The 12,771-nt window shown below is 45.5% G+C and overlaps 1 protein-coding gene across 1 annotated transcript in view; it reads left to right on the top strand.

Annotated features, from left to right (window-relative positions):
* The first annotated feature begins 3,226 nt into the window (after positions 1-3,226).
* Positions 3,227-12,771, top strand: part of UBE2H (ubiquitin conjugating enzyme E2 H) — a 123,647-nt gene continuing 114,102 nt past the window's right edge. The window contains exon 1 of the mRNA XM_017875046.1: positions 3,227-3,727. Coding sequence (XP_017730535.1) covers positions 3,675-3,727 — 53 coding nt within the window. The 5' untranslated portion in view covers positions 3,227-3,674. The remainder of the gene's footprint in view (positions 3,728-12,771) is intronic.

Raw genomic sequence — 12,771 nt, 5'->3', positions numbered from 1 at the left:
GTATCATCTGCAACTAATTTCTCTAAACACCTCTTTGATTATTTTTTGCCTGGTAAGCATTGTTGAAGAGTAAAGCACCAGGGAAAATTTCTAGGCTCTACTCCATGTCCTTGTTTCCGAAGTGTCCCTTCCTTAACCTGTTCTGTCGTAACCTAACCTGTTTCTGGACTACACACTCTGGATTCCAGAAACAACATCTTTGGGTCCTCTAAGCTTACCACTGTTGCTCTCAGGTTGGGGGAAACTGTGGGGGGCACTCAGACCTTCCCTTATTTGCATAGCACATTACGGGAGCAGTTAACTCACCTGGAGTAGTCAAACATGTATTTCGAAAGTGGTGATGCCTGCTGGAATCTTAAAGGCAGTGGTTCTCAAACTTTGGCCTGATCAGAATCATCTGGGGAGCTTGTTAATGACTTGGATGTCCAAGCCCCACCCCAGACCTTCTGAGTCAGAATTCCCAGGGGTGGGGCCTGGACATTTGTGAACTTAACAAGCTCCCCAGGTGACTCTGATGAACACCAAAGCTTGAGAACCAGTGTTAGCATTGTCTTAATCAGGTGAAAGACAGCGGGGAGTCATTTTAGGAGAGAAGGTAGCAGCAACAGAAGTGCAGAGAGCCCAACAGGAGATAGAGTCAGGAAGATAAATCTCTGCTCTGTCTTTATCTCCCTTGAACAAAGTGGTCAAATAAAGGAGGTTATAGGAAATCTCTTTGTTCAGGCCGCGTGTGGTGGCTCACGCCTGTAATCCTAGCACTTTGGGATGCCAACGAGGGTGGCTCACCTGAGGTCAGGAGTTCAAGACCAGCCTGGCCAACATGGTGAAACCCCGTCTCTACTTAAAATACAAAAATTGGCTGGGTGTGGTGGGGGACGCCTGTAATCCCAGCTACTTGGGAGGCTGAGACAGGAGAATTGCTTGAACCTGGGAGGTGGAGGTTGCAGAGAGTTGAGACCAGGCCATTGCACTCTAGCCTGGGGGACAAGAGTGAGACTTCGTCTGAAAAAAGAAAAAGAAATCTCTTCGTTCAGACGTGTCCTCCTTCTCTGTGTGGTTTTCTATGTGCAATGTATTTATTTATTTATTTTGAGATGGAGTCTCACTCTGTCATCCAGGCTGGAGTGCAATGTTGTGGTCTTGGCTTACTGTCGCCTCCGCCCCCCCCCGCCGAGTTCAAATGATTCTTCCGCCTCAGCCTCCTGAGTAGCTGAGACTGCAGGTGCGTGCCACCACAGCTGGCTAATTTTTGTATTTTTAGTAGAGATGGTGTTTCACTATGCTGGCCAGGCTGGTCTCAAACTCCTGACCTCGTGATCCGCCCCGCCTCGGCCTCCCAAAGGGCTGGGATTACAGGTGTAAGCCACTGCACCCGGCCGTGCAATTTATTTTTATTTTTTCTAAGGCTAGTCAAGTGAAGCAGTGGGCGTGTAGAAGGAACAAAGAAATCTGTAACTGGTTGTGATCAATTAGTTTTAAACACCACTGCACCCAGACCAGCAGCAATGTACAATTTGAAAGAACAATGCACTCCTTTCAGAAACAGCTAAAATAGCCCATCTTTTTCAGAACATAAAGAGGTTATCAAGGGCTGGGGGGAAGGGGTTATTGCTTAATGTTTGGGATGGTGAACACGTTCTGGAAATGGGTAGTACGATGGTTGCATGACATTGTGAATGTATTTAATCCTATTGAATTATACCTTTAAATATGGTTAAAATGTTAAATTTTATGTTACGTATGTTTTACAATTTAAAAAAGGCTAGGTTTTTTGAGGCATGAAATGATAGCTGCAAAAGATGTTCAATCTTAGCGCATTGCTGCTGCCCCAGGTGTGTGTGCATAGGAGATTATGTAAGGGAGGCTCAACTCACAACACATGATCTGACAAAGTACAAGTGTATATTCATGGGAACGAGGGAAAAGATAAAACTTTTGAAATTGTAGTGAAAATCTGACATAAATATAAGCGATGCCTGGAACACTCTTCACTGGCCCTTTTGCCTGGTTGACTCCTGGGTTCCATAACACTTCTTTTGGAGGACCTTATGGGGCAGCATCTTTCAAACTTCACTGTGCGTAAGAATCACCTGGGGACCTTGTTAAAACTGCAAATTCTCATTCAGTAGATCTGAAGTGAAGCTCTAGCGACATTTCTAACAAGTTCCCAGGCGATGCTGACACTATAGACAACAGACTATACTGGGGGGTTGTGTAAATTTAGTCTTCCTTTCCTTTTTTTTTTTGGAGACAGAGTCTTACTCTGTCGCCCAGGCTGGAGTGCAGTGGCACGATCTCGGCTCACTGTAACCTCTGCCTCCTGGGTTCAAGAGATTCTCCTGCCTCAGCCTCTCTAGTAGTTGGGACTACAGGTGCCCGCCACTGTAGTGGCTAATTTTTATATTTTTAGTAGAAATGGGGTTTCACCATGTTGGCCAGGCTGGTCTTGAACTCCCGATCTCAGGTGATCCTCCTGCCTCGGCAACCCAAAGTGCTGGGATTACAGGCATGAGTCCCTGCGCCCGGCTAAATTTAGTCTTTCTTAGTTCACCATTATATCCTCACGTCCAGCAAGGTGATTAGCACATAGGAGGTGCTTAAGAAATATTTATTGAATGAATGAAGTATTTAAGGTTGGTGTAGGAGGTTCACACACTTTGTGAAGTTGCCTCATGCTCTGTAGAATAAGGATATTAGTACTAAATTATTTCTGATCTTACCACCTTGCTGTGTAAACTCTAATCTTTGAAATAGTGGCCGTAGACACGTGGATTGTGATGAACCCTGTTATGCAAGCCTGAGGAAGCCTTGCTGTGGTCTACAACCCTTGGAAACAAATTCTCTCCAGTCAAGGAGGGAGCGGAGTGCAAGTAACCTGCTGGTGTGGGAATTTCCAGATTTTGGTGCCTGAGTAATTGCTACCTTGGCCTCCTCCAAATCAAAGAAATTAACAGCTTGTTAAACAGAGTGTGTGTGGAGGTTCATTACCCTAAAATCCACGCATTTAATAATATTGCCATTATTTACTATTATCGTTTAGGATGATGATAACGACATTGGCAGTTGAGCGATGAAGTAGGTGGGGAAGTTGGGGGAGGGGACAGAGGGTGTGAGACAGCCGGAGAAAGAGGAACTACAACTCCCAGAATCCACCGGGAAAGCCCACGGCGCAGCGGCGCCCCACCCCTCTCGGCGTCCAGGCCCGCCCCCCTCCGATGACGTCACCTCTGTGACGTCACGGCGCCCAGAGCGAGGCTGGGGTAGGGAGGCCGATTGAGCAGGAGTCGTCCGCTTGTAGTGGAGGCTGCTAGGAGCCGGTCAGAGGGTGAGTGGGGAACAGGCGAGCGAGCCAGAGCAGGCAGGAGGGAGCGTCGCGCGGCGCAGAGGAGCGCCGGGGCCGGGCCGCGGCGGAACCACAGCCAGAGAGGGGCTGCCCGAGCCGGGCGCCGCGGGGTCCCCACCCCCACCCAGCCGGACAGTGCCCGGTGTTCCCCCGTGCGGGGGGCGGCGGCGGCGGCTGACGGGACCGACGGGACCGCCGGGACCGCGGGGGTGTTGCCACCTCCACCGAGGAGCCGGCGCGGCCGCGGGCTCCTCAGAGCCGGGGCCCGGGGCCCGTGACAGACGGGCCGAGGAAGGGAGAGAGGCGGCGGCGGGGAGTCGGCGGCGACACCATGTCATCTCCCAGTCCGGGCAAGAGGCGGATGGACACGGACGTGGTCAAGCTGTATCCTTCGTGGAGGGGAATTCGGGATGTGTGTGGGGGGCGGTGTGGGGATGCCCAGGGCACCCCCGAAACCACTGCAAAGGCCCTGGGGGCACTCCAGGCCACTGTCCGAGACTCCCCTCCTCCCCCAGTGCCTACGGCGGCTCCTTGGCACCTCCCAGGGGCCGAGAGCCTTTTCAGCTCGCCTTTTTCCCGCAGCACCCCGAAATACGCGTTGCTACTCGCTCTTCCTGTATCCCCACAGCCCGTGACTTTCCTCCGCGACGTTTGGACTCCCAGACGACCTTATTTCTTTTTGCAGGACCAGTCGCCTCACTCTCTACCACCGAGCCCATCTTCAGGGTTTCTCTCTCCTGTTTGCTCGCTCTGGATTTAGGGACTCAAGGCAGAAATTCCCGAGAGGGAAGCCTTTCTCCCTTTCTTGAGATGCCCCCATTTCCTCCAACCACAATGCTGCTTGAACTGGGGTCATTCAAGCGACCTCTTTTATCCCTAATTCCTTTCTATATTAGGAAGAGAGTCGCCTGCTCATGGCCCCCTCTTCTAAGAAAGAGCTCTGTGTGTTTTCAATCAGTCCCTCCTGTTAAGCTTTCTGGTCCCCGGGAGAACCCTACTGTTTTCCTTTCCACTGACAAAGCCTGTCCCACCCATAGTTGTATGTGATGAAGACCCCTAGGCCCTCCAGCAAGCCACCCTCCATGTTGTGGGTATGACAGCCGGGGAAAGAGGAGCTCCTGGACAAAATAGTCCCTGGACTGGCCACTTGGGCAAAACTTCCTCTGTGAGGGTCAGGTTCTTGGGGGAATACTTGCCCTGATGTCGCCAAGTGACACCCTTTATTTTTTGCCCCCTCCCCCCAACTTTATGCACTCTGGAGGCTGCAGTGGGAAAGCCGTAACTGATAAGAGCCCTTCAGGCAGTGGTTTTGGTTGAAGTCCAGACTGATTATTTAAGGACCAGCTAGAGAAATTCGCGAAGGTTCCTGTGACAAATCAAGAATTTGTTTTTTGAAGGGTAATTTAGAGGGTGGGGGGAGCCCAGAGTTCTGAACAGTTAGTCCTTGGGGAGGGGGGAAAGTGGGGGCTTAGGGGGTGGGTAGTGTGGAACACAGTTTAAAAGTCCTGTCTCCTGTTTCTCTCCCTTCTCCCCATCCCCCCACCGTTTCCCCCTGTTGCAGGGTTTTGTTTATATAACTCAAGTTGTTTGGCTAAATTCTTCAGGTGAATTCCTTTTTTCTTCCTTTTATTTGTTGCTGTTTTTGATTGTTTTACCTCTTTGTAGAGGTCAGTGATTATTGTCAAAAAATTCAGTTAGGGAATTTGCTGAAGTTTTAAAAAAGTAGTTTTGCATATGGTTTGGCAATGGGGATGGGAGGGAAGTTGTCTGGGCAAGATATTTTTTTTAAAAAATCTTTTCAGAAATAAGGTGTTTTCTCCTTGCTCAGGGAAAACTTGGCTAGAAATTAGGAGCAGTAGATAGACTTCTAAGTTTGTGGTTTGGAGTTTAGAATTTTTTGGGGGTGGGAGATTAGAGCGGAGCAACTAATAAAGTGTAGTGTACCTAATATATATTCAGGCACAAGTGAAATCAACTCCTTATGAGCTGTTTGTGGCTGTGATTGTTTTGTAAATGTGTGAATGATACCAGTAATGTTGGCTTTTCATAAGGCTGCAGGAAAACTTGTAACTGACTGTGTGTACATTTTAGACAAAGCAGTTTCAGGTTTTATTTTTGTTTAGAAACTAGGAAATGACATGGTGGCGGAATCTGATTTATTTTTATCTTGAATTGAGAGTTACTGTCACACCTAATGCGAATTTCTACCTAATGTTTAATTGGGATGGAGTGGGGAGATAGAATTCCAGCTGTTTGTGATCGTTGTCAGAGTCTCAAATTATGTACATAGACATATTTTTAAAAGATTGAGGATAAAGAGGGGGGCCTAACTTGACCTGATGCCTTTTCCATACAGTGCCTTTTGTTCATTTACTAGTTGTGGCATCTAGAATGATTACCGCATTTAGGAGTCGGGGTGTGGGGGGTGGAGAGGGAGAGGAAAACAGACAAAGAACAGCAGGGTGTCTTTTTTTTTCTCCCCCTAAGTGGCTTATTTCATAGCTTATTTTTAGTAGAAGATGAAGAAAGGCAAAGATGCATTGGCCTTCTGTTCTTTCCCCACCTTCCTTCCTTTCTGACAAAAGAAAGCAGAGGCGCTTTAAAATTGTAGATCTGAGATAGGAGGATAACAGTTTCAAGATTTAAAAGCCAGAGGTTATCTTTGTTTCGTGTTTATTTTCTGGTATAACGGAGTTTGGAAGTTAAAATGTTTCGGATTTCCTTTTGTGTGTGTTGTGTAGGTGAGAGATTTTGTGTCCTCCTTTCTCTGTTGAATTCACAGATCAGTAGGCCCAAATGGAGCCAACAATTTTTGAGTAAGGTATATTTAGCAGAAAATTTAAGGAAAAATTCCCCAACCCTCTCTACTAAAATGAGTACAGTTGTGTGAAAAGGCTGGGGGTTGAGAAAGATGGTGGAGAGGAAGTAGGAAGAAAAGGTCTGAAGGAATGCACTTCTTGCCCCCCAGTGCCCCTTGATGATTTCTTTGGTGTGGGGAGTGATAGCTGGTTTCCTTGCAGTCTCCTGTTTCAGCCCATTTTTGGATGTCTCCTAGCGTAATTATACCACCACAATTTACAGCCTGGCAGGGAACCTATATAGTAGGAAAGTAGCAGTGTGGGGGTAGGGAGAGAAGAGGATGTGTAACTAATTGGCCGCTGCCTTCCACCACCTCGCTTGGTTCTTTTGGAGACACAGTCTCTGGTTGTTGTTTGGAGTCAGTGATATTTCTTTTGTGACGGGTTGGTAGGAGGAGAGCTGACTCCCAAGTTATGCAGGGAGTGAGTGTTTTGCACCAATGCACTTAATAATCTGCTGGGTGATTATGTTCTGAAACTCTGACTCATTCATTGTTTCTCTTCTGATCCTTTGCTCAGGGTTGTGCAAACCTCCCCAGGAGCCTAGAAACTGATTTACATGACTTTTGGATCCTTTAGGAATGTGTCCCAATGAAAAAACCTTGCAGTTAGCTCAGATCCTATGGAATGGTCTCGAATAGTGCAGCCATTTGTTTGCAAAGTCAGGTAGATGGGTGATCTGTGCTGCCCAGAGCCTGGCAACCTTTGAGGTTTCCACCTCCAACCAGCTGATTATTTAGATTGTCTGAGAGCTGGGGCTCTGGTGACCTTAAAGCGTGATTTACCCTAAAGGAATATCGGTTTAAGTTCTCCCTGGTGGAGGAACAAACAGCTCAGATTACACGGGTTTCCTTGTTGGTGGGGGTTACTCGTCTCACCCTGTTGCACAGCCCTGGTGATCCTTTCATCTGTGAACCAGTGGCCCCTGCTGAAGGCTAGAGCTGCTTGTTTTGGAAAAGCGTATGCAGGCAAAAGGCCGCAGGCACCGCTCCTCAGCGCTCATTGGCTGCCCTGTTACTACCCGGAAAAGGAGGAGGGGAGGAGCTACCAAACAGCTGATGGAGTGTGTGACAAGAGAGTGTGTTTATATACAAAAGAGGTGGGGGCTGGGGAGGCCCTCTGAGTGGTGTTACAGGAACAAGTGTGTTTTCGAGGGGTAAAAAGAGGAGAGGAAAACCTGACCTGTTAGAGTACAAGAAACGTTTAGAAAAATTAAGGCTAAATCGGAAAAGTAGATAATAATGGGGACCAGCATACACCATATGTACAATTTTGTAACACCCCCAAGAGTTTTCAATGATTCTTCTTTTCAGAGGGAGTGCAGTAATAAAGTAGGAAACACCCCTTTATTTATTTTTAATTTTGTAGAGACTGAGGTCTGACTAGGTTGCCAGGCTGGCCTCCCAACTCCTGGCCTCAAATCTTCCTCCTGCCTTGGCCTCCCAGAGTGCTGGAATTACAGGTGTGAGCCCAGTGCACCTGGCCCAGGGCATGCCACTTTAAATGCACTTAACTGACTCATTTACAGGGATTCCAAAGTATGGCAGAAATGTCAGCTTCCCTTAAAGCATCAAGAGTGATAGAAAGGGACAGTGTCTTACACTAAATCCATTGGCAGCCTGAGTTAATTTTACAGAATCGCTGGTGTCTGCTTTAGGGTTTCAGAGGCTTTCTGTAACAAATTCAAAACCTCAGATGTTGCCGAATGTGATGGCTCACACCTGTAATCCCAGCATTTTGGGAGGCTGAGGCAGGAGGATCACCTAAGTGTAGGAGTTTGAGGGTCCAGTGAGCTAAGATCATGCCACTGCACTCATGCCTGGGCAACAGAGCAAGACTCTCTCAATTAAAAAAAAAAGCTGGCACGGTGGCTCATGCCTGTAATCCCAGCACTTTGGGAGGCCAAGGCAGGTAGATCAGCTAAGGTCAGGAGTTCAAGACAAGCCTGGCCAACACAGCGAAACCCTGTATGTACTTGTACCAAAAATATAAAAAATCAGCCAGGTGTGATGGTGCGGGCTTGTAGTCCCAGCTACTTGGGAGGCTGAGTCACGAGACTCACTTGAACCCAGGAGGCGGAGGTTGTGGTGAGCCGAAATTGCACCACTGCACTCCAGCCTGGACGACAGAACAAGACTCTTAGCTAAAAAAAAAAAAAAAAATCCTCATATGTTTGGGTACCTACTTTGTGCCAGCATGGTGCTGGGAGTTTAGTAGTGAAAAATTCAGCATGGGTGATCATGGTCCTTATGCAATTAGTTAAAACTTTTTTTAGTTAGAAAGGACAGGCTGTGGTTAGGTCATTGGTGTGTGTAGTGCCTTTCTGAGTTAACTTGCATTTACTCTTAGAGTGGACTTTTCAAGGAATAGAAAGATTAAAAATTTTGTGTGCTAGGATGTATATGGGGATCTGTACACCTGTTTAAAAAAATTACAAAACTAAAATATTAAAATATGTAGCCATTTGTCTTTGACTTAACTTTGGCATTTTGCTGTTAATCAGTAGTTATTCTATCCCTAAGTTAGTAGTCTTTGTTACTCTTTAATTTGTGTTCAGAGTGTAGATAATTCCGTAATCTTTTAACTAGTTCCAGTGTCAATTGGGAACCTGTGGTTTGCCTCTTTATTTCCTGTGGCCTCTGTTTTAGTGAGATGATGAGATGTAAGTTGGCACAGCTTTATGGTCTTCAAGCTAAAAGTTAAAGATTTGGCAACTCTCAGTGTTCTGAATTTGTCTTCCCTGCCTAGATTTTGGTGACAAATATAACATATTGGTACTTATTTTGGTTAGGAAGGAACCTACATGAGTAAGCATTCACAGCTTCAGAACCTGATTCCTGCAGTGCAGTTCTAGTAAATTACACGCAAGCATAAAATTCAGCTTTTGGGAAAAAAAAATATTCTGCAGATGTGACCCATAAAAGTCCCTCCTGTATTTGTGTATGTGTGTTAGAACAACCTAGATTTGTTGGGTTTTTTAGTGTTGCAATTTTCTTAGCCCTTTGACCTGCATTTTATAGATATATTTAAAATTTGGTATTCTTTTCAGCCTTAACAGATTTGATGGTTCCAAGAATCATTGGATTTTTAGGCATGTAATCCAGACCTATACATTACGTTATAATGTTTGCAATGTAACAACTTTTTACCTGTAGACCTACGGAGTGTACCTGTTAGTAAAATACTTAAAAGAACTTAGTTGGATTTCAAAAGTAAGAAGATAATTGAGGAAAACATAGGGTTACAAGAAGGAAAACTAGTCACCTGTAATCCTACCCTTTAAACAGTAGTTCTCAAACTTTAATAATCACCTGGAGAGTTTGTTAAAACAGGTTACTGCATCCCATTCCTGGAGTTTTCTAATTCATTGGGTCTAGGTTGGGGTCTAAGAAGTTCCCAGATGATGCTCCTGGTCCAGGACCACTGTTTAAGAACTATTAGCCTTAAATGTTAACCTTATGACTTTTTTCCTATGTCTTTTATTCTCCCCAGGATATATTGTTTTCAACCTGTTGATCATACTGTCTGCGTCTGCCCTGTTTTTGCTTAATATTTTTGCAATTGTTTTTTCCAGTTAAAATAATGACTAGGGGCCGAGTGTGGTGGCTTATGCCTGTAATCCCAGCACTTTGAGAGGCCGAGGCAGGCAGATCACAAGGTCAGGAGATTGAGACCATCCTGGCTAAAATAGTGAAACCCCATCTCTATTAAAAAATGCACAAAAAAAAAAAAAATTAGCCCAGCATGGTATGGTAGGCACCTGTAGTCCCAGATACTCAGGAGGCTGAGGCAGGAGAATGGAGTGAACACGGGAGGCGGAGCTTGCAGTGAGCCTAGATCACGCCACTGCACTCCAGCCTGGGCCACAGAGCCAGACTCAGTCTCAAAAAAAAAAAAAAATAATGACTAGGCTGGGCGCCGTAGCTCATGCCTGTACTTCCAGCACTTTGGGAGGCCCAGGCAGGCAGATCACCTGAGGTCGGGAATTTGAGACTAGCCTGACTAACATGGAGAAACCCCGTCTCTACTAAAAAATACAAAATTATTCGGGCGTAGTGGCACATGCCTCTAATCCCAGCTACTCGGGAGGTTGAGGCAGGAGAATCAATTCGTTTGAACCTGGAAGGCGGAGGCTGCGGTGAGATGAGATCATGCCATTGCACTCCAGCCTGGGCAACAAGAGCAAAACTCCATCTCAAAAAAAAAAAAAGAATAGCTCATGTAATATGCCATCCCATGACTGTGCCATCGATATAATTCTTTGCCATTTTTCTCTGATGAATAAGATTGAAATTAACATCTTCGTACATAGGCTTTTCTTTGGGTTATTTCTGTTTTCACGAAATGGAATTCTAGATCAAAGAAGGTAAACATTTGAATTAAAATATTTAATTAAAAATCTCGGCCGGGCGCGGTGGCTCAAGCCTGTAATCCCAGCACTTTGGGAGGCCGAGACGGGCGGATCACGAGGTCAGGAGATCAAGACCATCCTGGCTAACATGGTGAAACCCCGTCTCTACTAAAAAATACAAAAAACTAGCCGGGCGAGGTGGCGGGCGCCTGTAGTCCCAGCTACTCGGGAGGCTGAGGCAGGAGAATGGCGTGAACCCGGGAGGCGGAGCTTGCAGTGAGCTGAGATCCGGCCACTGCACTCCAGCCTGGGCCACAGAGCGAGACCGTCTCAAAAAAAATATATATATATATCAGAGCCCTACACTCAGCGGGCTCTTGTTTTGTTTTGTTGTGTTTTAGTTGGTATCGTTTTGGCACCGAAATAGCCTGGCATAGTGATTAAAGATGAATTCTAATTTCCTCTTTGTTTAAACTTTGATTTTTCTGATAATGGTGATCCTCAATTTAGGCATACTTTTGTATTCTCAGAGTGCATACTGCAAGTCGATAGGTTAAATATATTTGTGAGCAGATACATCTGACTAACAGGAGCTGTAGAATTAGTTTTGGCATCTTGGATTCTTTTTCCTTTTGTTTATTGAGGTATAATTGACATACAGTTAACTGTACATATTTAAAGTGATATGTTTGATAAGTTTTAATGTTATGTATCACCCATGAAGCTTATCCTTATCAAGATAGGAGACATATTTATCTTCCCCCAAAGTTTCTTGTGCCCCTTTGTAATCTTTCTCTCCCTCCCCTCCAACCATTGATCTCATTTCTGTCACTGTAGATTATTTTACATTTTCTAGAATTGCATATATAAGTGGAATCATTTAGTATGTACTCTTTTTGTGTGAGTTCTTTCACTTATTCTGAGATTCACCCATGTTATTTAGTTCATTTTTTTTTTAAATTGCTGAGTAGTATTCTATTGTATGGATATACCACAATTTGTTTATGCATTCACCTCTTATGCTCGGTGGCATTTGGGTTATTTCCAGTTTTGGGCTATTGCAAGTAAAGTTGCTATGAACATTGTGTGGACATGAGCTTTTTTTTCTCTTGGCTAAGCTAGATAGATCTTGTGGTAGGGTTTGCATGTGTGTGCGTGTGCGTGTGTGTTTTGAGATAGGATTTCACTCTATTGCCCAGGATTTCATGGTGTGATCTCAGCTCACTGCAGCCTTGGCCACTTGCCTGGCTAGTTTATTTATTTTTGTAGAGAGGAGGTCTTACTGTTGGCCAGGCTGGTCTCAAATTCCTGGGCTTAAGTGATCCTCTGGCCTCAGCCTCCCAAAGTGCTGGGATTACAGATGTAAGTTGCTGTGCCCAGCCATGTTTAACAGGTAGTTTGAGTTGAATGTTTACTGATGATGATCCATATTTCAACCCCAGTAAAATTGTGACAACTGTTGTTTCACTTGAGTGTTTTTTGGGTTTTTTTTTTGTGATGGAGTCTTGTTTTGTCGCCCAGACTGGAGTGCAGTGGCGCGATCTCAGCTCACTGCAAGCTCCGCCTCCTGGGTTCACGCCATTCTCTTTCCTCAGCCTCACGAGTAGCTGGGACTACAGGCACCTGCCACCAAGCCTGGCTAATTTTTTGTATTTTTTTAGTAGCTACGGAGTTTCACCATGTTAGCCAGGATGGTCTCCATCTTCTGACCTCATGATCCACCCGCCTTGGCCTCCCAAACTTCTGGGATTACAGGCGTGAGCCACAGCACCTGGCCTCACTTGTGTATTTTTAAGGAATCATGTTAAATTACATGCTCTTAAAGCACCGATTTTTAAAAAAATTATTAACCTTATTTTATAGTATATGAATTTTGTTAATTTTTTAATCAATAAAACGGATTTTATCTTACCACAATGATTGTGATACCTTTCGCTTGAATAATGATTTAAACACTTTATCTTCCTTTATTTATTTATTTATTTATTTATTTTTTTTTTTGAGACGGAGTCTTGCTCTGTCACCCGGGCTGGAGTGCTCTGGCCGGATCTCAGCTCACTGCAAGCTCCGCCTCCCGGGTTCACGCCATTCTCCTGCCTCAGCCTCCCGGGTAGCTGGGACTACAGGCGCCGCTACCTCGCCCGGCTAGTTTTTTGTAGTTTTTAGTAGAGACGGGGTTTCACCGTGTTAGCCAGGATGGTCTCGATCTCCTGACCTCG

This window comes from Rhinopithecus bieti, unplaced genomic scaffold (genome assembly GCF_001698545.2).
Source record: "Rhinopithecus bieti isolate Rb0 unplaced genomic scaffold, ASM169854v2 scaffold_8783, whole genome shotgun sequence".
Taxonomy (NCBI): domain Eukaryota; kingdom Metazoa; phylum Chordata; class Mammalia; order Primates; family Cercopithecidae; genus Rhinopithecus; species Rhinopithecus bieti.
This window is presented reverse-complemented; position numbering and strand designations above follow the sequence as displayed.